This window comes from Canis lupus, chromosome 27 (genome assembly GCF_011100685.1).
Source record: "Canis lupus familiaris isolate Mischka breed German Shepherd chromosome 27, alternate assembly UU_Cfam_GSD_1.0, whole genome shotgun sequence".
NCBI lineage: Eukaryota > Metazoa > Chordata > Mammalia > Carnivora > Canidae > Canis > Canis lupus.
In genome coordinates, this window is record NC_049248.1 from 32,676,538 (window position 1) to 32,703,739 (window position 27,202).

General features: G+C 38.1%; 2 protein-coding genes across 5 annotated transcripts in view; one reads left to right on the forward strand and one right to left on the reverse strand.

Moving 5' to 3' along the window:
* Positions 1 to 12,587, forward strand: part of C27H12orf40 (chromosome 27 C12orf40 homolog) — a 120,186-nt gene extending 107,599 nt beyond the window's left edge. Inside the window, exons 15-17 of one of the 4 annotated variants that reach the window (XR_005380034.1) lie at positions 1,223 to 1,351; positions 7,812 to 7,877; positions 12,318 to 12,587. The gene's annotated coding sequence lies outside the window, so the exon portion shown is untranslated. The remainder of the gene's footprint in view (positions 1 to 1,222; positions 1,352 to 7,811; positions 7,878 to 12,317) is intronic. The other 3 variants (XR_005380036.1, XR_005380035.1, XR_005380037.1) reach the window with 3 other exon arrangements.
* The window catches only part of SLC2A13 (solute carrier family 2 member 13), a 355,929-nt gene continuing 340,256 nt past the window's right edge, over positions 11,530 to 27,202 (reverse strand). The window contains exons 8-10 of the mRNA XM_038577277.1: positions 19,863 to 19,984; positions 19,592 to 19,744; positions 11,530 to 13,545 (exon numbers count right to left, since the gene is read on the reverse strand). Of these exons, the coding sequence (XP_038433205.1) occupies positions 13,319 to 13,545; positions 19,592 to 19,744; positions 19,863 to 19,984 (502 nt within the window). The 3' untranslated portion in view covers positions 11,530 to 13,318. The remainder of the gene's footprint in view (positions 13,546 to 19,591; positions 19,745 to 19,862; positions 19,985 to 27,202) is intronic.

The window sequence follows — 27,202 nt, forward strand, 5'->3', positions numbered from 1 at the left end:
GTTGAGCCTGTAGTCAGGCCCACTGTCTACCCCCAGTCCTTTGCTGGAGCCACAGTCTGACTGCTGTGTGTGGTTATTTTTCCCTCTCCCTGGGGCAGGAGTCACTTTGGAGTGGTGTTGGCCCCTGTGAGGGCTGCTCTCACACTGCCAGGCTTGTGGCACTGCTTTAGGTGGATCAGGTCAATGTGTATTAGAGGGGATGGGGACAAGTTGTCAGCAAAGTTGATGCTGGTCTGCTGTGGAAGGAGACCTGAATCAGAGGCCTGTCGGAGGGGGACGTGTCTGCAGAAGAATGCAGGGATGGGGCTCATTTTTAGGCAGTTAGTGTTGGTAGCTTTGGTTGGGAGGCTGGGGAGGGAAGGAGCTCTTTTGTGTTTCTTGAAGTCTCCCAAGGATCCCTGCCCCTACAGCACGTGCTCTGAGATCAGTAAACAAATCTCCCTCCTGTATACCTCAGGGGATTTTCTTTTTCTTTTTTTTTTTTTTTACCTCAGGGGATTTTCAAGCTGCTGCCTTTATGCTGTATCTCTGTGGGGCTGTTTGTTGGGCTGTCTCTCTAAGGGCAGGGATTCAGTTTCTTCTTAACCCTCCCAGCTCTCCCTGAGCTGAGCCCACTGATTTTTAAAGTTCCAGGTTTTAAGTGCTGCTGGTTGTAAAAACTCACACTGTTCAGCCCCTCTGGTTTTCAAAGCCAGATGTTATGGGGTTTCTTCTTTCCCCTGTGGGATCCCTGTGTGAATCTGTTTCATTCCCCTCTCTGTATCTGTGGTGTCCCTCCCTCCATGGACAGTCTGGTTGTTCCCGTTAGCTCTGGACTCTGTCTCTGCCCTTCCTACACTTAGCTCTTCTAAGTGGCCTCTTCTCTACATTTAGCTGTGGAGAGTTTGTTCTGTCAGTGCTCAGGTTGTTTTCTGGATTCTGTACACGGATGTGAGTGTGTTATCCGGTTGTATACATGGGGTGAGGTGAGCTTAGAATCCTCTGACTCTGTTGTCTTCCCCAGAAATCTGGATGGCTTTTTAAAAAAAGGCCAGTTTATCAGGTTTCTCTCTATAGTTAATGTAACTGCCAGTTATGCATGTTATGTTTATTAAGTGTGTTGATAAAGAAACTCTACTATCTAGCAACTTGAGGGCTTTCCTGTTGTCACCTGCAGATTCCCTGAGTCTTCTGATTAAATGTTAGAAATAAAGGTAATTTGTTTATCTTTGATTTCTAAAAGTACAGCTGCCTTGGAGATCTGGGACTTCCATGCCTGTGTACATGCCTCTGACAAGACTTCAGTGTCTTCTGGTTACTTGCCCAGTAACTCCTTCTGGTAGGAAAAAGGCTTCTTAAAGCACATAGAAAGGTATTTGTCTACCTCACCTGGAGTTTTTAAAATTGTATTTTACAAAGTTGAGTAAGCTCACTAGGTTTCCAGTCTGGTATGTAAGAGCTTGAAAGGTCATACTCCATCCTAATAACAAGCAAAAAGGTGAACAAACTGAAAATAAACAACTTTTCACGAAAAGTGAGGTCACAGGGCAAATCACTGCTCCTATTATTGGAGACAAAGAGGAAGACACAGAATCACAACTTACCTAAGCAGAAAGTCAAGGGCAGAAACTTCAGTGGGAACCAGTGCCAGGGTAGGAAACCTAAACTAACTGATGGATTGATCAAGGCTCAGTGTAGACAAGTCTGAGAGCCAAACATTTCAGAAGGGTATAGTCATAGTGAGGCTTACACTTTGAGTTTTATTTCTAGGAGCTCTACCAGGTTCTAAGAGTGAAGATTGGAGAAAGATCCTCTGAGGTGTCTAGGAGGGGGGAAAAGGAAGCAATTGTAAATAGGCCAGAGCAAGCTATTCTTAACAAGGCCTGTTCTCAAGAGAAAGTACATTACCAGAGCTTAACCTGATTAGGTTTTATCAGAGTCTAATTGACCTGCAGGAATGGAAGTACCTAACTCTAGCTCCTTCTAGCCATCCTGTCCCACCTAAGGGGAAGAAAAAACAAAGTTTTGTGTGAAGTTTATTTATATCCCAGGGACATAGGCTCATTATGAATGAAACCTACTGATAGGATTATGGGATAATTCCTCTCCCACAATTTACTGCTATATTACTAAAGGCCTATTTACTGGCCTATTTACCTTTTACCTACTACATTATCTCCAGGTTTCTACAAAAAATTATTGAAGCATACTAAAAGCATACTAAAAAGCATACTTTGAAGAGACAACAAACATCAGAACATCAGAACCAGATTCAGATATAGTTAGGATGTTTGAAATGATCAGACTCTGAATAATATATTTAAGATTCTAATGGAAAAAGTAGACAACATGAAAGAATAGGTCATGTAAGCAGAAATATGGAAATTCTAAGAAAAAAACATGATAGAGATAAACATTGTAATAGTAACAAAACATGCCTTTTATTGGTTCATTAGTAGATTGGACATAGTCCAGCTCAGGAAATAATCTCTGAACCTGATGATATGTCACAAGTAGAAACTTTTAAAACTGGGGTGCCTGGGTGGCTCAACAGTTGGGCGTCTGCCTTTGGCTCAGGGTGTGATTCCAGAAGCCTGGGATTGAGTCCCACATTAGGCTCCCCACAGGAAACCCACTTCTCCCTTTGCCTATGTCTCTGACTCTCTGTGTCTCTCATGAATAAATAAATAAAAATCTTAAAAAAAGAGAATCTTATAAAAATTAAAAAGCAAAGAGAAAAAAGATTTTTAAAAAATTGAACAGACTATCCAAGAACTGTGGGATGAGTTCAAAAGTTATACATTTAGAAGGATACTAGAATGATAAGAGAAGGGATAGAAGAAGTATTGTAAGTCATAAGGACTGAGAATTTCCCCATATTAAAGTCGGATAACAAACCAAGAATCTAGGAAGCTCAGGTAAGTGCTAAAAAACCCCCACAAACCCCCAAAAATCCAACTACACCCAGGCGTTTCATATTCAAGTTGTGGAAAACAAAAGATGAAAAGTCTTGAAGTAGGCTGGAGGAAAAAAATACATCTTACAGAGCAAAAATGAACATTATATCTCAGAAACCAAAGTAAGCAAGAAGAGTAGAGTGAAATATCTGAAATATTTCACCCTTGAATTCAGGATCCTTCAAAATTATCCTTCTAAACTGACAGACTTTTCTCAGACAAAAATCAAGGGAATTTTTGTCAGTTAGACCTGCCTTACAAGCAATGTTAAAACAAGAAAAGTTCTTCAGAAATAAAGTGATATAGATCAGAAACTTGGATCTGTATAAAGAAAAGAGCATTAGAGAAAGAATGAGGTTAGAGGAGCTTTTATTTTTCTTGTATTTTTTAAAAGGTTTTTTAAAAAATTAGAGCATGAGTGGGGAGAGGGGCAGAGCAAGAGGGAGCAGCAGACTCCATGCTGAGCAGGGAGCCCAACGTGAGGCTCAATCCCAGGACCCTGAGATCATGAGCTGAGCCAAAGGCAGATGCTTAACCAACTGAGCCACCCAAGTGCCCCAGTTTTTCCTATTCTTGACTGAACAGATACCAGTTTGTTTAAGAGCAAAAGCAATAATGTATCCAGTGTATAGCTTATATACAAGTGAAATGAAAGACACCAGTGACACAAAGGACAGGATGAAAGAATTAGGAATATTTGACTATTCTATACTCGCACTACCCGTGAAATAGTATTATTTGAAAGTGGACTTGAATTAGTTGTATACGCACATTGCAAACTCTAGGACAACCGTTAAAAAAACTGAAAAAACTATAATTGATACACTAAGAGAGGAATGGAATCAAATAATAGGCTCAATGATAACCACAAAAACAGAAAAAGTAGAAAACAGAAATAGGGATAGAGAACAAAGGCAATGAATAGAAAACAGTAACAAATATGGTAGAATTTCATCACCTTAAATGTTAGTGGTCTAAATATACCAATAAGAACCATATTGTCAGTAGATAAAAAATAAGGCCCAACTCTATGTTGTCTTTAAGAAACTCAGGTTAAATACAAAGACACATGCAGATGAAAGGGATGGAGAAAGATATGATATACCATGCTAACATTTATCAAAAGAAAGTTTGAGTAGTTCTATTAATTTCAGAGAGAGCAGACTTCAGAGCAGGGAAGCTTAATAGGATCCTGTGGGTTGATTTGTAAGTGTAAATTTTGGCATGTTTTTGGAAATTACTGATTATTTTAGGACTTTAAATTCCAACCCTTTCACATTTACCTCTAAATGTTACTGGTCAGTTTTATCCAGTAGTTATGTTTTAGTTTGTAAGTCCATAACCAGTGACCCTGCAGGGAAAAAAAAAAAAGTACAAACATTTTCAGGTGGATGCAGTTATAAAATTTTCCATGATAAAGTTCATTGTAAAATAAAGAAGTTCTTGTTAAAAAGGATTTTGATACATACTGACCTGTCCTACTTAAGTTACTTTACTTCCTGTGACTCAGTTATTTCCTCATCCATACAATAATGCTATTTTTCATACAGGGTTTTGTGAAGATAGGATAAAAGAGTGTATATAAAGTGTATAGCATATAAGTGTATTTTTACTCTATAAAGATAATGTAGAAATAGAATAAGCATGCAAATTCCACCCTAATGTGCTATCCTAATATTTAATGATTTTTATTAGATTTTCTCCTCCTTTAATAGGAGTTAGGAAACCAGATTTATCATCCAAATGTGTTTATGTGAATACACATGCCTTCATGTACCATATGGAATTTGCTGTTTGATTGAAACAGCTCTGCTATAGAGAGATTGATTTATCAAACATGCTCTTTGATATTAGCCTGGTACCATGGTTTTTTTTATTTTTTATTTTATTTTATTTTATTTTATTTTATTTTATTATCTTATCTTATCTTATTTTATTTTATTTTATTTTATTTTTTTAATTTATGAGAGACACAGAGAGGTAGAGACACAGGCAGAGCGAGGAGCAGGCTCCCTGAGGGGAGCCGGATGTGGGACTCCATCACAGGACCCCAGGATCATGCCCTGAGCTGAAGGCAGCCGCTCAACCGCTAAGCCACCCAGAAGTCCCACTATGGTATCATTTTAATCTTTTTTTTTTTTTTTCCAGCTCATTTAAAACTCCTCACTGCTCCTTTGTAGACCACAGAAGCACCTGAGATGCATGCATCCATTTATTCTTTAACTATTAACCGAGCACATGTTATATGCTAGGCACTGTATGAGGTACTAGAGAGTCAGTAGCAAATAATGCAAATTCCCTGCTCTCATTCAGTATATATTCTCATGGGAGAAACAGACAAGAAATAAGAAAAATTATTTTCAAATAGTGATAAATACTAGGAAGAAAAACAGGGTTACATGATGTATTGGGGAGGAAGCGAGTGATTATATAGTCAAGACAGGCTCTCAGAGATGATTTTGAGCTGAAACCTGAATGACAAGAAGGAATGAGGCACAAATAATAGGGCAACATGCATGCCAGACAGATGTAACACCACATGCAAAGGCCCCGAGGTGGAAATGACTTGGCTTCATGAATTCCTAAGTAACTTGCTTATAAATCCACTCAGTTTATTATTCACTAGATGAGCTCTCCATTTGTAAGAAAACGCAGCTGATTCCTTTTTAACGTGATGATTTCAAAAATCGAATGCAGTGGTTCTCGCACTATTGTGTGCTTGAGAATTATCTGGAGAGTTTGTTATGATACAGTTCCCTGATTTAAAAAAGCTGAAACATAAAAACTTATGAATTTTAAAAAACTTATGAAAACAGAGAGTAGAATGGTGGTTACCAGAGGCAGGGGGCTGGGGAGGGTTGAGGGATGTTGTTTAGGGGTACAAACTTAGAATAGGCAAGTCCTGGAGAGCTAATGCACTATATAGTGATTACAGAGAACATTGTATTAATGAACTTCAGAATTGCTAAGAGACCAGAATGTTTGTTTACCACAAAAAAGAAATGATAATTATGTGATGTGGTAGAGGTATTAGCTAACAAACACTATGGTGGTAAACATTTTGCCATATATGCATCAAACCAGTGCATTGTATACCTTAGAGTGTTATATTTCAATGAAAAAAAAATGTAGTTTCCTGGACTATATCCAGGTGTGGCCCACAGATGTGCATGTGTAGCACCTCACAGATGATGCCAGTGCTTCTAGTTTGAGGACCACACTTTGAGAACCACTGTTGTAGCAAATATGTTTTGGGTTTAGTACCCATTTGCTAGAATATTTTCTTGCATGTAAAATATTAATGTACTCTGCATGCTGATCATAAACTAGTTTTTGTAAGTGTAGTGGGAAAACGTATGAAATATTAAAGGAAAAAATAGTATCAATGTTTCATATTGAATTCATAGTGTTTATAATAGCTTAATTTCAGTATAGCCACTTAGTGAAAGGTTAATGTCATTTTTCATTTGGAAAGAATTTTAAAAAAATATTATTTTTGAGAAAGAGCAAGATCACGTGTAAGTGCATGAGTAGGGGCAAGGGTAGAGGCAAAGAATCTTTTCAGGCAGACTCCCGACTGGGTGAGGAGCCTGATGTGGGCTCCATCTTATGACCACGAGATCATGACCTGAACCAAAACCAAGAGTCTGGCGGCTCAATTGACTGAGCCATCCAGGCGCTGCCCTCCTCCTCTTTTTAAAGCATTTGGAGGGATTTCAAAAATTATTTTTTTAAATGCTGAAAGGAATTTAAATGATAGGTTACTGAGAGAGATTCTAAAATTATTTTTGTTTCTTGATTCAGAGATCGCATACATAGAAATTGTGTATTAAGTCCCATTAATCTGGAGACTAGGAGAAGGTTGTGCTTTTCATCAACTGTGCCATTCAGGAGGATGCTCAGAAGAAGGAAGTAGAGACAGGAAGAAGTTCATCAGGCTAGTGAGCCCTATCAGCTCAAACTATTTTGGTCAGCAGGAGCTTCGCTTGCTGCAGTCATACATCCTATATGACATATGTCAAGCCCATGTGCTCCTCCTAGTAGTTCCCAGGAAAGGAATTTACAAGCACATTGCTTGTGCTTTCAACAGTGTGACTTTAGCAGCCTCAGGGATGGCATGTGGATGATGACGCTAAGAATAGCCAACAGTTATCCAGCACTTACTATGTGCTATTGCTCTAAGTGCTTTACGTGATTAACTGATATAACCCCCTAAACACATATATGAGGTAGATAGTAACAACTCTGCTTTATACAGGAAGCGAGGCTAAGTCAGTAATTTAGATTACCAGGCAGTAAGTAGAAAAGCTGGGATTCAAAGGTGGCAATTTGTGTTCATTCTGATTCTTTAAGCAATGTACTATATAGTGCTTCATATTTGGAGAAAAATCCCCAAATCAAAGGTTTTCAGAATTTGTGTCTGTAGACCAGGTTAAAATCAGGTATCACATTCTTCCTCTGCATACCTTTTAAGTTACAACACAGGAATTCCGCAATGTCTGTTTTGTAATCTTTCTGCCTAGGTCAGACCAGAAGACATTCCAAATAATGAGAGAGAGAGGAAGAGACTATTGGTGCAGTCCACACAGAAGTTTTGTACCACTTGCTAGTGTGTTATATTGGGCAAATCATCAAAATGTTCTGACTCATAAAAGCCTACAATGTTTACTCCACAGGATTGGATAGTTACATGAGGACTTTGACTACTGATTCAAATATGTACTGCAATATTTAGGTGTTCTAGCAAATACACCCTTTATGCATAATTTATGGGATTTTTCTTGGGTCATTATGATGGTAGGCTTTTGACCTTACCTGCTGGCATTGGAATCCTTGGTTAAATGCAACTCCATCTTTTTTTTTTTTTTTTTAAAGCAGGAGAAAATCAAATTTAGTTTTGTGTGCATGGAAAAGCCACCTAGACATGAGACTCCTTCCAAGGTAAGCCTTTGGATGATAAGTGGATCTGTTGTCTTCATGGGATCTCCTCAGGCTGTTTCTACAGCTGGGCTCAAAATGGTACACCCTAACTGTGAAGATAAATCTAACAGCTGCCGAGATGAGACAATAGGTAATTCTCACTAATAAAAGCTAGTTAGGGCAAAATGGCAAAGGAGAGTAATAGAGTTCCAAAAGGAACGGTCAACTGGTCACCAGGCAGGTATTTTGTTTTTATTTACAAAGCAAATAAAACAATTTTTGTCAACCCAACATAATGGTTTATGTCACATCTGGTTTTGACAACCAGAAATAATATTTCAAGGGTTCCTAAGCACTTAATTTCAAAGTCTTTTATTTACTAGTGAGGATAATTCATTGGAACAATTTTTAGGTATTATATATTTTTAAAGATGACTTTACTAATGATCAAGAGGTAAAATGTCATTAAAATGAGTAGGATTGCATAAATACATAGAGGTAACTACTTTTTGTAGATGCCTTTACTATGTAATCTAGATCCTGAAATTAAAGGAAGAGATTAGAAGAAATACAAAAGTGCAAGAGAGGTAAATGACTAATGAATTGTCATAACTTTTATTTGATTATTTTCATTTACAGTTCTGGCACTGACACTTTTTTTAAAAAAAGATTTTAATTTTATGTAAAGATTGAACTTCAATAAAATAACTTAAAAAATTTACATATACATCACTAAATTTCCATAAAATATACAATACTTTTGATACAGCTATAGGCTAGAATGACTTTGAAGGAAATGATACATATTCATAATTTTTAAGAGATATCCCACATGTCACATGTAAGAATAAATATTTATATTGAATTTTCCAAGACATGTGAAGTATTAAATACTATATAACATGCACTCAAAGTAAAATATACATTTTGAAATACATATTTTAAAAGCATAAAACTTTTGATTTAATCTAGATGTACATTAGAGCTTCTAAATAGAAATTTGAACATTTATTACAAATAAAGTTACTATAACATCAAATGAGATATAGTCCAAAGGCCACTGGGAACCAGTTTGGACATGTAGAATATAAAGTTCTACTTTGGCTAGAGTTAAGTCTCATCTTTTTTAACCTTCAAATGAGATGGAATGATGTTAAATTTACTAAAATTTTAAAACTTTACAAAATATCAGTTAATTTTAAGTACTTGTAAACTGCATTCCTTTTTCTCATACTGATATGACAAAAATCAAACACATGAACTTAACTGTGTAAAGTAAAAATATGAATATTACTGCTAAATGAAAGTAGTTACTGAACATTCCACAGACCCAATCACTCAAGTGCAACAGAGTGTTTTATACATATAAACTCAAGATTTATAGGAAATATATTGTTTTACACTCACAGGCAAATTATAAGGGTAAAATTCTCTTATGTACTTCAGAACACCATTAACCTCTTATCAAATCTCTTTTTGATGATTGGCACACCAATATTTCCCTCTTTCAAAGACAAAGTAAATGGGTTGGTAGCAGTAAGCTGTTTGGCATTTTTAAATGATTGCTATTTCCAGAAAAAGGCAATATTTCTCATCCAGAACTGAATGTCCTGATAACTGATGTGTTGCCGCCACCTGATAACTTCATCAAATTAGCTTAACATTACTGTACAAGAAGCTAGGAAAACTGATAGAAAGTGACAGAAAACACGACATTAAAATTAATCCAGAGAAGAATTCTGAGTCTCTTCATAGGCAGCAGCTATACACGTGCTATACATTTTATCCACTAGTTAACAGATTTTGCTGTAGAGCACATGTTATGAATGCTCTGCTGTCATTCTTTCATTTGTGGTTAGTAAGAGGATATAAACTGAAAACCTGTTGTAAAACTGTATGGTGCTTAGTATAATTTGATATTTTGTAACCAGGAGACTGGTAAAATAAATATATAAATAAAAATCTCATTAGTTTAATCTTAATTCCTGTGCCAATGAAATATAACAATCCTTCCACTCCCCCTCACTGTATTACAGTATTTATAAACTATATTAGTGTCATTAAGTTGTGAGACTTTCTTAGGTAAGATATGGATAGTATTTTTTAGAATATGCTCCCTCTGGAATCTATGATTATAATACATTACAATCTTTCCAAGCAAAAGGATAAGTTGTCAATTTATATTTTTCCTGTTCATTCTTACTCTGGATAAGATAGTAAACAACTTCTAACTTCTTTGCTTTAATGGAATTCTCATTTCAGAGTGAATAACTTAAAAATAATATTTAGACTCTCATATACTAAAATCTAGTTCAGTGGTAAAATAAAATTATGAAAAAGCACTTGACAGCATTACTGTCATAGCATTTTCCATTAGGGAACTAATTACTACATATGACTAGGAACAAAATTTCAAATGGAAATAAATATTACCTTTTAAATTTAGCTTTAATTTCAATCTTTTATAAATATATTAAAAATAATGTTTTGGGTAATAAGGTATAATAGTAAAAATTATTAGGAATGTTTATATTGAAGAGAAATATTAATATCAAATCTTCAAAAATTTATCTGACATCACATTCATCCCTATGTGTTCAGATGCAGATGAAGCGTTATATTCTCTTTAGTTTATTCTACAGCAGATCTCATCAGCCACCAAGCTAAGCCTCAAATAGGGGTTATAACTTTCTTTACTACGTATTCCTAAAACATATCTCTATTGAATTTGCAGCATGCTTAGGAGGAGACCTTAATTTCAATTAAAAGCATGATGCTTAATCTGTTTTAATATGGTAGGCCAAATCATACCATATATAAATTGTCCTACAAAATATATATTTGATGATATTTCAAATGGAATGTTTTCAAGTTGATAGTGGTAGTCAATGATGCTGAGAACTTAAAAGGTACGTAATATAAAAAAACTGCAAAATTCAAACACTTAATTTTTAATATACTATAAATGTTCACCAAATCTAAAAATAATACTCTAATTGTATAAGGTTTCTTTTTAATTAGTTATTTTTTAAAAAATTATAAATAATCTTTATACTGTGCCACTCTGTCTTGTACTTCAAAGATATGGAATATTGTCTCTATCACTATATAAATAACAAATAGACCTTTAAAGGAGAGGTTGGGGAGAAGAGGGGAGGAGAACTGTGGCTAATTTTCCCTGTTATTATGTGCATTTATGGATATAAAGTTGAATATACCATTTGCTTTATGTCAGGGAGAACAGGCCATGTTCTGCTTTGGAAATAATAAAAGTCCAGTTGCTCCTTTAATAAAGTTACTGTGCAATCAGCCCAGCTGAGTATATAAGCATACAGTTAAGGCTATGTATACAATAAAGAGAAGAATTGAGGCAATTATTTGGATAAATCAGAAAAATACAGTTTTAGAGAGCACTTTATTGGTCTAGATACTTTTTCTTCCCATCATCTTTTGATTTTACCACATAATAGCTCATTTTCCACTTCACTTTACCTGTGTGAAGTATTACACAGATAAAAAATTTCTTATGGGATAAGAAATATCAATAATTTTCTCTATTAAATCACATCTGCTTTTCTGGGGAAAAGAATCAATATTAATATCCCCTTAGAAGTCAATTGTCAAAGCACCTAATTCAGGGAAAAAACTCTCTAAATTTTTTTTGCCTTTCATGTATGAAATGATCAAAGAGAGAAAAGTTTTTTTTCTTTTTTTTTTTTTTTTTTTCTTTTTGGCTGAAGGATTTTTAGACCAGTAAAGTGACAGTTCAAACACTTATACTCCTGGTGGCTAAGAGAACAAACCTTTTTGGCTACATTCTCAGTTTTGATAATAGTGATAGAATAAGCCAGACTTTAAGTGAAGAACAAAACATCTTGGAGACTGGCAGAAACACATTAACTTTAGAGATAGCCTTCTTTTCACTCCAAAGAGTACCTTAGTAGATTTGGAGCCACATTAAAATCCATCAAACTTATATATTCCTATCTGGCCACAGAAAATTCATTCCTATTTTCACTGGAATTAGCAAATAATTTTGTATATTCTGTATAATTCTTAAGAGCAAAAGCTAGAGTTCGTTGAATGGGCATAAAAACTAATGAACATTTTGAAAAGACATTGTAGAAATGTATGCTATGTTAGAACCATTAATCTGTTCCAATAGAAAAATCCCAATTTTTAGACAAGAAGGAAAAAAATCCAAGCCAAGTATGAGAAAAAGGAAACACCCACAGACAAATCTATGTATCTTTTTTTTTTTTTTTTTGGCAAACTGTCAAGGAAAATGAGAAAAAGGTGTGCAAAATAAAAAATTTATGATCTTAAAAAAAACAGTACTTTTAAGTAATGAAATGTTACAATTCCCTTAATAAAAAGTTAAGGAAAAAATAAGTCCCACTATTTAATTAAACATCAATAACAGGATTATCTGTCACTGATTTTCTTCCCTTTTCGTTTCAGGAATTATTTGATTAAAAGAAGGGGAAAAATAGTCTGCTAGCAGCTATTTATATTAACAGAAATGAAGGCACAAATAGTAGGACTCCAGAGTCAATGAGTGAAGGCGTGGTTAGTATTCAGGTGATTTTGGCATGAACAGAAACCCTGAAATACAGTTGAAGATCTGGTGCTATTTTGTGTTTAGTTATATACCTAACTGACTAACTCAAATCAGGTATCCATAAAATTTTTTCTTTCTTACTTTCTAGCAATAAAATATACTTATCAAAACTTGCTATCTTATCTGTGCAAATGTATACTTATCACCGATGCAAAAAATATGTACGAAAATAAACCCTAAAGACCTGCTTTTCATAATGTTCAAAAGGTCCTATCTAGAGTCAGTTTCTGAAGAACACTCAAGATCTGACTTGGAGAGAGAGACCAAAATGTGGAATCGAAAGGAGAAAAGGACAACTGTGCCTCTGTAGGAGGCACTTCTGAATTTGTTGAAAGCTTAAATGGAATTTACTTTCTAAGAGCTGATCAGAGATAAGCTACTTGTCCTTAGAAAAATTTAGGGCCAATAGGCCATGTTTTGACAGAAAACATCCTTGGATCTTATCCCAGAATCCTTCTTCATAAGTATATCATACATATACGATTAAGTTAGATTAGCACTGACTCTACTGCCACTAATAATTATATATGGTCTTATGAAAAAAGGATACCACTGAAGTCACTGGATACAATATTCATTTTAGACTACCTCAGGAAGGAATTACATACATTTGTTCAATAATTATTCGTTTAAAATCTCTAAATAGTGTTTTACATTTCTGCTTGTGGAAAAAAAAGTCATCATGGTTGTATCTTCCTCCTAATCAAATATTCTAGAATATGAGGTCATTCAAAACTAGACTGTGGAAAGAACCAGATTAAAAGCAGGGCAGTGAGGTCACCAATTGCTGCTTTTGTCCTCCAGGTTTGTTTAAATACCTAAATTTATCAGCAGCTGAAAATTATTCCACATCAGAAGCATCGTTGTCAGAAAGATGATAGTTACTTCCCTTCACCCGAATATATTCAATATATCGCCCTTCATCAGAATCTGAAGCACCACATGTACATAACCTGTTGTCAAAGAGTGATTCAATTTCCTCTAATTTTTTCCCTTTGGTCTCAGGAAGACAGCCATAGATGAAAAGGAGTCCCACACCAGCGAATCCAGCATACAGGAAGAAGGCTCCTGCAATGGAAAATAATACATTATTTGTATGTATAGTACTAGGTTGGAAAGGGTACTTTATTTTGACTTTTCTTTTGGGTCAATCATGCATAACTGTGGTCTGACACGGAATCAAAAAATAACTATTGACCTGCTTTACTCTTATTGTTCTGGGTGTGTGAACATAATACAGTTTATCTTTCTAAGCTCAAGTCATGTCATGCCTAACTCAAGAAGAATAATAAGCTGGATTCAGATATAACTTCTGCTTTCAAGTCGTTCCTCACTTCCCTGGCTAGAGATCACTGATCTCTCCTGTGTACTTTTACAACGCTTTGGTGAGGCCCCCATCATAATAACCAAGAAATACAATTGTGTGTGTGAACTGATGTCTCTCTTGCCTACTAGACTAGTGGCACTTTGAGGGAGAAATTTCTTTCTTATTTATTTTATATTCCTAGAATCACATATAGTGATGCTACTGCTGAATTCATGCCTCAGTGGAGTACATGGACAAAGTCTAGGAGTCAACCTTAACTTTTTTCTTATTCTCCTACCCAGTATCCAATCTGTCAGGAGATCCTGTTGGATCTACCTTCAAAGTACCAAAAGTGACCACTTTTTGCTATTCCACTGGTATCTTTCTGGTTTAGGGCCATTCTCTCTCATCTGCACTACTGCAGCAGTCTTTTAACTAATCCCCTATTCCTTCTCTTAGACCACTAAGGTCCACTTTTTTTTTTTTTTTGGTCTGTAGCACTTCTCACCATCTGACATACCATAAAGCTTATGAATTTGTTTTTGCTTCCTTTGTCTAGAATGAAGTTCCAAGAGCTAGGAGAATGTTGTTTTGCTGTAAGACTATGCATGCCAGTGTAGCATAAATACAAAGACCTTAGTAGTACCTGGTTGTGTTTTCTAAGTGTCAATACAGCAAGGCTAGATGGATGAGATATATGTGACTTAGGTATATTTTCTACATATTTCCAAGATGGTCTTTCCAGTAATCTAATTCTCAGTTTAAATATAAGAACCTAACTATAATGAAGTTCCTAATTTGGGGCCTTCAATCCGGATCATCCTGGTGAAGGTGACAAACTAAAGTGACAAATGGCTGCTGATAGAGAAAGGCTATCAGATTGGGAGTTGGAATATCTGGGTTTAAATCTTGCTGTCTGACTTCCAGCTTTTAACCTCCTCTCTGTGCCTCAGTTTCCATATCAAGTAAAAAAAGGTGGTTTCTCAGCTCCTATTTAAGTTTATAATTCTATAAATTTTACTACTCAAATCAGGAGCTGGTATAGGAGAGATGTCAGTTAGGAGATGCTTGAGAGGGAGATATGCTCTTGTGTTTCAGTGTCAAAACTGATCTCCTTGAGGGCTGTTTATATGCCTTGTTTGTGTTTGGATTCCCAATGCCTAGAATGGTACCTGACTCACTGGAGAATCTAGAAATAAATGTGCTCTTGTTGACTGCCAGATGGAATACACTGGGTAAACAGATCTGAAATAAAGGGCTAAAACTAGACAACATAAAGACATATTTCAAAATTAAGCTTTAAGCAAAATAGCATAGGAGTTAAAGAACTGAATAATATTTCTCAGTTCTGTTGAATCATTACAGAATGGAAAAGATCTTATTGGGACTTTTTTTTTTTTTAAAGAGAGAGGGTGCATATGTGAGCATGGGGAGGGATAGAGGATGAGAGAGAGGATCTCAAGCAGACTTCCTGCTGAGTGTGGAGCCCAACTGGGGGTTTGATCCCCCAACCCTGAGATTATGACTTGAGCCAAAACCAAGAATTGGAAGCTCAACCAACTGAGTTACCCAGGTGCCCCAAGACTGCTTTCTTGAAGAGATGCCTATAAGTAACCACTTCAGGAATATCCACAGAAACATTTCTTGGGAAAGCGCAAGGAAAACTATGGAGGAAAAATGCTGCTCAATTGGCCACATAAAAGAATCTGCTCTGGAATGAAGAGTCATGAGAAAACAGAAGAGAAAAAGAGGTAAACTATGAGATTTGGAAAAAATATGGAAAGGTTGATTAAATCATGACATAGTTTGTTAGATTAAGTCATCAGAAGCCATACAACTTTAAGGAGCTAGACTTCTAAAACCAAATTCTTGGTTTAAAAACAACTCCAGTTGCAAATGTATACAGGGGTCCTTTATTTGTTTGGTTGATGTTCGACTTCATAAAAGCTTGTATATATTTTTTATGTCTTATACTTGGTAAATAATCAGAAAATATGGGCAGCCCGGGTGGCTTAGCGGTTTAGCACCACCTTTGCACCCAGGGTGTGATGCTGGAGACCTGGGATCAAGTCCCATGTCGGGCTCCCTGCAGGGAGTCTGCTTCTCCCTCTGCCTGTGTCTCTGCCTCTCTCTCTCCACTCTGTGCTTCTAATGAATAAATAAAATCTTTTTTTAAAAAAATCAGAAAATAGTACTAGGTCATCTGGGATACATGGCTGAGTGTTACAGTGAGAGGAAAGGCCCATGGCTCTGTAGAATGTGTGGATCTGAAAGTCACAAGGTGATGCAGGCAGACTTCTGGGGCAGTTTCTTAAATTCTCTTGACCTTGGTTTCCTCATCCGTTTAATGGTAAAAATAACAGCTGCCCTGCCCAACTGCAAAGAAGAGCTATGTTACATGCCTATTAGAATTCTGGAGGTTGGTTGCCCAAAAAAGAGATGTGTTACCAATTTATTAGCTAAATGACTAGGGAAGAAGGGATGCTATTAGAGATGGAACAGAATGACATTAGTAGGACTTAAAAATTAGTAAGGTTTTCATGAAAAAGGTGATACCGACAAGCTAGGTCTTGGATAATGTGGGAATTTAGGGGAAAAAATGAAAGGTGATAAAGTCCTGTGTTTGATTACAGAGAAGTAAAACTTGTGACTGTAGCCCTATGCTGTTCTTTTTATCTCTGTAACTTACTCATTCCATTACTGGAAGCCTGTACCTCCTAACACCCATTTTGCCCACCTCTCCCATCCCCCTCCTCTCTGGCAATCGCCAGAGAAGTGGAATCTTTAGCGGGAGGGACAAAGAAAGGATGGTAGTCATGATGATGATAACATCATCATGTTAGAAAAAAATAAGTGCAGATGGTAAAACATTTTAGACTAAATCAGCTGCTAAACGCCCAAGTCTCTAACAGGGCAAACTAGGTTTGGCTTTATAAAATATTGAGGAAACATTCATCATGTTTCACAATTTAGAAACAGTGACATAAATAGGAATAACAAATCAAATCTGTCAGTGCTCAACCCCTACAGTTAAAAACAATTAGATAGATTAGAAAGATTCTTAAAAGGCCATACAGCTTTGTGCTTGTGACCCAGATTCCCAAGCCAAATAACATCGAGGAAATTCTATTAAAATTGTAAGACTCTATTATAGGATCTGAAGAATGTAAAGCAGACAAATACGAAAACTTCCTAAGTGGGCTCCACTAGAGAGACCTGTGGTTAAGCTACAGAAGCAGGGTCCAGCTGAGGGTGGGTGGGGGTGGGTGGGTGGGGGTGGTGCTGTGACCTGCTCCAAGTAATGGCCAAGTTAATTATGTAAACTTATTTCTCCTTGGAATGAAAGTGAAAAAAAAAATGTCTGTAATGAGACTGTCATGACTGTTAAGTGCAGATATGCCTCAGCTTTATTCTAAAGGAAGTAAGTCTTACTAGAGTTGTATATTGTTTCAGATTTAAACAAATATTTAATTGAATTATACAGAATGAGGAATCAAAGACCAGTGTGACTGAATTTCGGTATCTCAGTACAGGAGCTTCAATACAATGCTTTCCAAAGGATCTATTTAGTAGATTCAGTATTTAGCACTCACAGTGCTAGTAAAATGGCATACTGGTGACAGTTTTTAGTAATAAACATTACTGAATGAGATCTAAGGCAAACAGTGTAGTTTAGAAAAGGAAACAAAATTTGAGGTTTTATGATATAAGAAAGGAGAAAATAAAAGAAGACTTGTGTATTTCAAGAGAAATACGTCATTTTGGTATACGTTTGTTAAATCAGGAATAGAAACATATATCTTAACATAAACCAGTAACGTGTAGATTAAAATTTGGCTCCAAAAAACAGGGAAAAAACTTCATCTGAACTTAAATACTGTTCCACTACTAGCAAGCAGTAGACCTAATGGACCCAGTGTGCTGACATAATAGAAGCCTGGCTTAATGCAAAGCAAAAGCTGCTTCTAACTGGATAGTTCTTTATTATATATAAAATATATATTTAAATGGAAGCACAGTTGACACAATTTATTAGTTTCAGGTGTGCAACACAGTGATTCAACCACATGTCTAAGCTGCCATCTGTCACCATACAGCGCTATTACAGTATCATTGACCATATGCCCTGTGCTGTTCTTTTTATCTCTGTGACTTACTCATTCCATCACTGGAAGCCTGTACCTCCTATCACCCATTTTGCCAACCTCTCCCATCCCCCTCCTCTCTGGCAATCACCACTCTGTTCTAACTGGATATTTTTGAAAGAAGCCTGGCTATGCCCTGTTTAAAATTTATTTCTGTTTCCTCATGTTGTTTGGGCAGCACAAATTTGAGAGAGGAGTTTCGTAATAAAAGAAGTCTTGCCTTGCAGACTTTTGGTGTGTGACTTAATAAAAAATAACTTTCTCAGGATATTAGTCTATATTTAGGCTTTTAAATATTTAAGAATTCTCCAAAACAAACAAAAAAAGTGAAGCATTCTCAAGATTTAGCAAATATGGGTAAATATTTATCATGCAAATATTTATGGTGTCAAAATGATAAGTTTCTGAATTTATGTAAAAAGCTTTAACTGCCAAGGGGTTAAAACTGAATATATGAAATATGTCCCCTGTTTAAAATTCCAGTGTATTTCCTTTTTTTAATAAAATGTTTTAAAAGTTTATATGTTTATTGGGAGAAACAAGAGTTTTATAAAGATAATAAAAATAAATACCAACACAGTATGTTTGGAAGAGAGAGGAGGAATAGATTCGTATAATGTTTCCTCATATTCAAAATTCTTCTGCATATTTATTCATTTGAAAAACATTTCTGAGTGCTTATTCAAAGCACAGGATGCCCTAAAAGGCATTGGGAATATTATGGTGAACAAGGCCTAAATCTTGGCCTGAGCTCCAAAGATTTATGGTCCAACTGTGAGGGGTGTGTGTGTGTTGTGTGTGTGTGTGTATGTGTGTGTGTGCTTAAAAGAAGGAATTATAAATGCCCAAAGCATGGGATGAGGTGGGGTGAGTGATGGGGTAGGGGTCAGAGAATGGTATAAGCAAGAGACACTCCATATACACAGAGACTTCTGGGCAGATGAGAAAAAAACCCTTACATTTCATCATTTAGAATCCAATCACAAACATAAACTCGTGCATATAATGAAGAAATTCTCTTACTAAAGAGAAGATCTTTTCATTTTAGTAAAAATGGACTTGAAGTAGCTTCTTGAAGTTTCTTCCTGACTCAGCCACTTCCTAATATTGTTTTCAGTTATGGCCCACACATTTTCACGTAAACACTTCTGTCAGGTTTATGCAGTGGGAAATGCCACTCTGAGTGGATGCTAAAATTAACATGCCATGGCCTGAACAGCACAGATGATAGAGCGGAAGGCATAAATCGCAGCACGGCCTTTGCGGGAGCTGCTTGGATGTGACCCCATCTCCGTAATAAGACATCTTCAAACATTAGCCCTTAGGTTCCCTGCCTCGCATCGTTTCTACCCTTCTCTGTTGTTCATGTTTCTACATTAAACTCAAAGCACTGCTGTGGAGATTTCCAACTGTGGAGACAGCTGGGAGATGTATGGGTGAAGGCTATAAAGCACCGAGGGACAAGGAGCAAGGCTGCTCAGGAAAGGAGAATGCCTCTGATCTTTCCCAAGTATTTTCAAGGCCTTTGGGGAATGAGAAAGCCACACAGAGATGCTTATAACAGCAAAAATACAACTATCTACACTCTGAAACACAAATGATAGCATATATAAAAAGAGGAGGAAAGATAAAAAAGGAAACTATAGATGGGGAATTCTCTTACCATAGTATGTAAGATACTCTGCTGTGTGTAAAAACGTCAGTGAAACCAAGACGTTGAAAATCCAATTTATTCCAGATGAACATGCATTTCCTGTACTTCTTGCCCAAAGGGGATATATTTCAGAATTCACAGTCCAAGGCATTGGTCCCATTCCTGAGAAAAATATAAAACTAAAAATTTCAGTAAAGTAGTTTATAAGGAATTTGAAAAAGTAGTTTGTCTCCTCTGAAAAGAGGCACTTTAATTAACACAACACAAAGCCTTTGTTTACCAGGTGCGAAGAAAACAAGATACAAAATAAGGCCCAGAAGTGCAGTCCAGGAGTATGGTGTAGGGCAGAAATTGTAAGCCCAAAATACTTCTTCTGTCTTAAATTTGGTTTCATTCTCACACCTGAAAAATAATGCAATATAAGTATTAATGTTTTAGGGTATAATCACAGAAACTCAATGTGCTCATCTTGGATATATTTCAAAGTTGCTTAAAATCATTAAGGAAAAGGTCCAAGATGTTTCTCTTGAAAAAAAAAAGATTTAAATATACAGTATTACCTATAAAGCTCCCATTAGAACATTTTAGATCTGAATATAACTCAAGAGAAACACAAAGAAATATACTCCGTGTACACCTCAACAGCAAAACCCCAAACAATCCAATTCAAAAATGGTCAAGGGGGTGCAACTTGGGTGGTTCAGTTAGTTGAGTGTCTGACTCTTGGTTTCAGCTCAGGTCATGATCTCAGGGTGGTGGGAATGAGCTGTGTGCTTCCGGCTCAGTGCTCAATGGGGAGTCCACTAGAGATTCTCTCCCTCTCCCTCCTACCCCCAGTCTCTCTCTCACTAAAAATAAATAAATCTTAAAAAAAATGGTCAGAGGATCTAAATGGACAATTTCCTAAAGAAAGAAGACATATACATGGCCAACAGGCACATTGAAAAGGGTCAACATCAATCAATAGGGAAATGCAAATCAAAACCATAATGGAGGGCAGCCTGGGTGGCTCAGTGGTTTAGCGCCGCCTTCAGCCCAGGGCCTGATCCTGGGGTCCCGGGATCAAGTCCCACATCGGGCTCCTGGCATGAAGCCTGCTTCTCCTCCCTCTGCCTGTGTCTCTGCCTCTCTCTCTGCATCTCTGTGTCTCTCATGAATAAATAAAAACTTAAAAAAAAAAACCCATAATGGAATATCACTTCTCATCTGTTAGAAGGTTACTGTCAAAAAGATACACAATGAGTGTTGGTGGGGATGCGGATAATGTGGAACAACTAATGAGAATGTATATTGGGGTAGCCACTATAGAAAACAGGATGGAGGTTCCTCAAAAAACTAAAAACTACTATATGATTTGGCAATCCAACTTCAGGTATTTATCAGAAGAAAAACACTAACTTGAAAAGGTATATCCACCTGCGTGTTCTCTGCAGCATTATTTACAATAGAACTTGAAAGCAACCTATGTGTCCACTGATGAATAAAAATGTAGTGTGTGCACCCAACCATACACCCACCCACGAACACATGCTCACATGAATATTATTCATTCTTAAAAAAGAAGGAATTTCTGCCATTTGTAATAATATGGATAGACCTTCAGGGCATTATGCTAAGTGAAATAAGAGAAAGACAAATACCATATGATCTTGTATGTGCAATCTAAATAAAAATACTGAGCTCATAGAACAGATCTGTAGTTGCTCGGGCATGGAGTTTGGTGGATTGAAATGGGTCAAAGTAAAACTTCCAGTTAAAAAATAATTCATGGAAGGTGATGAACTGCATGGGGACTGCAGTTAATACTGCACCGCATGTCTGAAAGTGGTTAAGAGAGTAAATAGGCCTTAAAAGGGCTCATGACAAGAAACATTTGTAAATGATGTATGATGACGGATGTTTAATGCCAAATCATGTGGCACACCTGAAACTAAGACAATGTTATGGGTTAATTATACCTCAATAAAGAAAAACCCCATTGTGTTTTATACCCACTTCACGTAAGTCAGATATGCTTTGCAGCTAATCCTTGCAAGCTACCGTGACACTTTAAGACCACCGCGAGTCAGTATGTCGTGGGAGAAAGACCTCAGAATTTATAGTCAGGACAAGATTCAAATTCCCAAACCAAATATTTTTTTCCCCCATCTGTAAAATGAGGAGAATGCCTTACAGGTAATTTTAAGGATTAGAAGGGTCACTTGTAAAAAGTTGAGAACGTAGATGTGGGCAGGGAACACTGCTGCTAGCTGGTTCCAGCGGACCCTTTCCCTTCCTGCTGTGTGTCCTTGCCTAGGTCTCAGTCCCTCTCTGATGACTCTGCCTCCTGGTTCTATTGTGAAACAAAGTCTCCTCTGGTCTTAGACTCTGGACAAGCTGAACTTCCAATTCTTTACCTTAATTGAAACTGGAATTTCCCATGAAGACACAGCCAGCCCCAAAACCTTCTTGCCCTCACCGTCATCTTTAGATGAGTGTTCTGCCTCTGTGGCCTTCATGTCTGAACCTTAACTTCTAGGCCCCGTCCCTGCTGCTCTATTTATGCCCTCGATCACAACATCCCACCTTGTCTTCCCTGCTCGGTCATATTCTCCACCCCCTCACATCCTCTGCCACAGTTACTTATTTTTACTTCTGGCCCATGTAATACTTTGGCCTCGCAGTTCTTTATTTAGCCTCTGAAGCTGCAGAGAGGGCACTTTATAGTTTGCATGATTTAGAACTATTTTACTTCAAGGTCTCAGATTTAGAGCATCTCTTTTTCTGATCACAAGCAGTTTATTTCCTCATTTCTGGTAACTTCCTCCACATCCAAATCGCAATCTTTAGATTCTAAACTCCTCTCAGTATTCACTTACCCTCATCACTCAGCATAGACCGTGCCAGTACTCTTTGCTGGCCTCTAGAATCCACGCTCCCTTCCACCGTGTGTAACTGCCATCCTCACTATGTCAGTTTCCAACCCTGTGCGGCACCGTGTAGCTGCCTTTGATTACCACTGGGCTAACCTTTGGTCAACTGTTGAATCAATTGGTTAAAATATTTGTTACTATCTCTCACACCGAAGTCTTTTACTCTTTCTCACTACTATCAACTTGGGTCCTTCTTTAGGAAGAAAATTGAGGATGTTTGGTTTGAACATCCTCAAGTTTACTCTACCGAACCTCTGTTTTTCGGTATTCCTCGCAGGGCTCCTCTCCTACACCTCCACTGGTAACACGGCTCTTGCCTTTTCTAAGGACCAGCACATCCTTCTCCTCCTGTCTCCGCTGGGCTCACCTTCCATCAGCAGTCTCTCTTTCTGCCGTTGCCAGCTTCTTCCGACTTGCACCTCCCCTTCTGTTTGTAACACACAAGACCATTGCTACTCAACCATTCAGCCCTCTCATGTTTGTTCCACTACTAGTTCATCTGCAGTTACAGAGAAGTTTAGGCTGGGGAACTCTACATCCTCATGGCCCACTCTTCCCTTCACAGCCCAGCTCCCCCATCCCCCTACAGACCAGCTGACTCTGACTCTGGCTCTGTTTTCCTGAATCTGCACCCCCAAAAGACATCCTCACCTCCAAATTCATTTATTTTGCTGTTTCTTTGATGACTGGTGGTTGATATTGCTGACAAAACTCTTTTCTTCTCTTCCCCCTTTGTTTTTTTGCAGTTCTATCTATCTTCTCTCTCCGATGTATATGTCTTCACTGCTTTTTAAAGGGTCTCTTCCTCCCCTCAACCTCTACATATAGGTGTTTTCTAAGGTTCTTTTGTAGGGTTTGTCCCTGGTCTCTTAAACATCTCATCAAATTTTATTTTAATATATATATATATATTTTTTTAAAGAAAGGCAGACTGCCACATGCAGTGCCTCATTTGGATGTGTCTGGAGTCTTGGAAGCTTGACTATCCTACATTCTACAAATTGAGCCTGAGAGTTTGTTTGGAGGTGTTAACGGGTGCGAAGCTTCTCATAAACCCTTGATGGAAGAAGAGTCCTCTATCTGGGAAGGTCATCCTCTTTAAGTACACAACTACAGAAGGGATGCACATGGAGGAGCAAGGAAGGGGACACCTGACTACCCAGCTAGGTCAGCTGAATCTACCCTGGTGATCAGTGGGGGGACAGGTTTCACTTCTAGATCACCTTCACACCTATCTCATCTAATTTTAGAGATTTCTAATCAGCATGTGGATGGTGCCTGGTAGTTTATTCTAGTGTTCACTCTTCTTATGTTCCACTGATGGGATATAGGTGTCTGCTGAATATCCACTATTATCACATGCTGTTGGAACATTAAATGTGTAAAGCATCCTGACTGCTTAGCACACTGCCCGGCATGTAGCCTATGTGTGCACAGTAAGTATCAGTGTAATAGTGCCTCTCATGACACTTCTGTTTTGGATAAACCACCATTCCCTGAGTTGAAACAGGTTAAACTCTTGCAGTTATTTTCAATATTTTCTTACCCATCTCTCTCTTTAAATTCTCTAAACCTTTTCAAGTCCAAGTGAAAAAGAGTAGCTAAGGCTATGAGCTCTGGGACTGACATCCCATGTTCAAGTCTAGGTTGGGATACCCAGATTTGAAGCTGGGATATATGTGACCTACTTACTTAACTTTTCAAAGCCTGGTCCTCCTCTGTGAAATAAGGTTTTTCCGTGCACCTACCTCAAGTAGTTATTTTGAGGCTTACATGAGCTACATATGCAAAGAACTTCACATGGAATGGGTAAGAATTCATAATTATACTGGGCAGCCCCGGTGGCTCAGTGGTTTCGCACTACCTTCGGCCCGGGGCGTGATCCTGGAGACCGGGGATCAAGTCCCACGTCGGGCTTCCTGCATGGAGCCTGCTTCTCCCTCTGCCTGTGTCTCTGCCTCTCTGTGTGTGTCTCTCATGAATAAATAAATCTTTAAAAAATAGAATTCATAATTCTATTACTTAGACATAATTTCTTGAATCTGACTCTTCTATTTGCATTAATACCACCCCCATTCAAACTCTGAGTGTTTGTCTCGTCAACTGCATTTGTCTCCATAGCAGACTCTAGAGTAGCCTCTTGTGATCCATTCCATGTCCATACTCTTTTTTTTCCAGTCCTCTCTCCTTGAGTGTGGAAGTGACCTGTGACTTGTTCCTAACAAAATTTGGCAAAAGTGACATATGTAACATGATGATTATGTAAGATGACAGTGCTGTTTTGCTGAAGTCTCTCACTCCCTTACTGGCTTTGAAAAAGTAAATTGTCACGTTGTGGGATGCCAGTGTTGGGATGCTCATGGAAGGAACTGAAAGAAGTCTTTAGGACCTGGGGATAGCTTCTGATTGACAGCAAGAAACTGAAGTTCTTGGTACATAAGTTACGGAATTCTGCTAACAAAATCTTCCCTAGTGGAGCCTCAGATAAAACCACAGTGCAAGTCAATACTCTGTAGCCTTGTGAGACCCTAGGCAAGGGACCTAGTTAAGCTGTGCTAGGACTTCTGGCCCCCAGTAACTGTGGTATAATTAATGCGTGTTGGTTTAAGTAAGTATGTGGCAATATGATTATAGCAGCAATAGAAAACATAGTCTCAATGATTTTTCCTATGCCTAGCATTCCTTTCTTCAAACTACCACAACACCAAGTTGAGCTCTTGAAAGCATTGCTATGGCTGCATCACCGTTCAAAAGCCTTCGTTGCCCTTATCCCAACTACCTATAAAATAGGTAAAATTTGGCTGCAGGCTACCTTATCTTGTACTTCTGTTTAGAATCCTTTTCTCCAACTAGACTATACTACTAATTTTTTGAACCAATCTTCTAGACCTCGTATGTTCTACTCATGCCATTTCCTCTAACTGAAGGCAAACTCTCACTCTTGATCTACACTGTCAAAATCTATCTTAGTCTTCAAGGTGAGTACAGATGCCACCCACTCAACTACCTGAAATACTCTCTCCTCTCAATGCATTTTCATTCTCATTTATATCATTATTACATAAGTGCTCTGTAATAGCCTATCTGTATATCCTCCCTTTTTTACTGTCCTGAACTCTCATCTGAGGCAGCACAGCACAAAGGTTAAGGGAACAGGGTCTAGAGTCTGGCTGCTTGGTTTTGTATCTCGGTTCTATTATTTACCAGCTGTGTGACTTTGGGCAAATTAGTCAACCTCTTTGTACCTTGGTTTTCTAATCTGTAAAATAAAAGTCCCTAATAAGCTTCTTATAAAAGATTATATACAGTGATAACTGTATGGTACAAAGAAAGTAATTTATTAAGTCTCTGCCAAACGAATTGCCAGTTTTGTATCCCCCACCAGCCTCTTCTTAAATCTCAACCTCTAGTTCATACTAGTATTCTCTATGGGCATAAGTGAAGCTTTTGCACTGAACTGTGAGTAGAAAAAAGCATTAGAAATCCCCTGATCAATAATCTTCCACCTTCATTTCTCACCAAATAGTCTTTTGAGTTGTGAAAATCTTAAAATGAGAAAATAAGAAAGGGTACAAGGAAGGAGGGAGGGAGGGAGAGGAGGGGAGAGAGAGAGAGAGGCGTAAAAAAAGGCAGCCAGGTTCCTAGGGAGGGAAATTCTTACAAGTACTCAAATGACTAAAATTCACTGAAAAATTCTATTCACTATTTCCTCATTCATTATTAACACAGTCAATCGCCGGATCTCTTTTGCTGGAACAAAGAAGCAAGCATGTTTGACGGTGAGCTCTGTGCCTGGTCTGATGTGGCTTTTCACTGTCTGGCCTTCACTTTCACGCACGCTTATGTGCGTAAAAGGGTGAGTACCTCCCCGTCACGCTCCAGTCGGTTTCAGGGAAGCGCTGCAGGCACTGACTTGGCAGGTACGCACCCAGCAATGCGCAGACGGCTAGTGACTAAGACGGTGACATCACCTGACCTTTAAAATATAAACACTAGAAATCCCAACTAGAAGGGAAAAAAATGTATATTCCAAATGTTCCTGCAAAAAATACCCTCATGTTCTCCTGGCTCAGTGACTGCGGGCGGAGGAACATAATGCCCCAGACAAAGAACAAAAACTGCTCTGACATCAGCGTGTGGGTTGGGATCAGAGAGAGCCGTGGTCTCCCCCAGGACACCGGCGGCGACCTGGAGCCACAGCAGAGGGCGGCGATGGCAGCCGGAGCAGCGGGAGGCTGCTGCGCAGACCAAGCGGCCGCATCAGCAGGCGGGCAGGGCGGGCAGGGCGAGCCTCGCTTCGCCAGAGCAGGTCGACGGCCGGGGACACCTGACACGCAGAGCACTGTCCCCGCGCGGGGCCCCCCGTGCTTCCACGAGGGCGAACAGGTGTCCCTTGCCTACTCGACACGCACTTGGAAACCAGCTCAGGTGTAGTGATTTCTGCCTCGTGTGTGTGTGTGTGTGTGTGTGTGTGTGTGACCTTTCCATCAGACTCCAGAGGAGCAACCAAAGGAACCAGGGCTGCAGCTGCTTCACTCGGGGCGCCATACGTGGCACCGCGTTGTGCACTGCTCCGTTATCCACGAGGATGACATTAACCGCTTCGCGCTGGAACGGTCAGCGTGCGAGAAAATACGACCTGTCTTTAAAAACTGCAAGACTTCAAATTTTATTTATCCAGCCCTAATTATTGACAACTCTGCTCTCA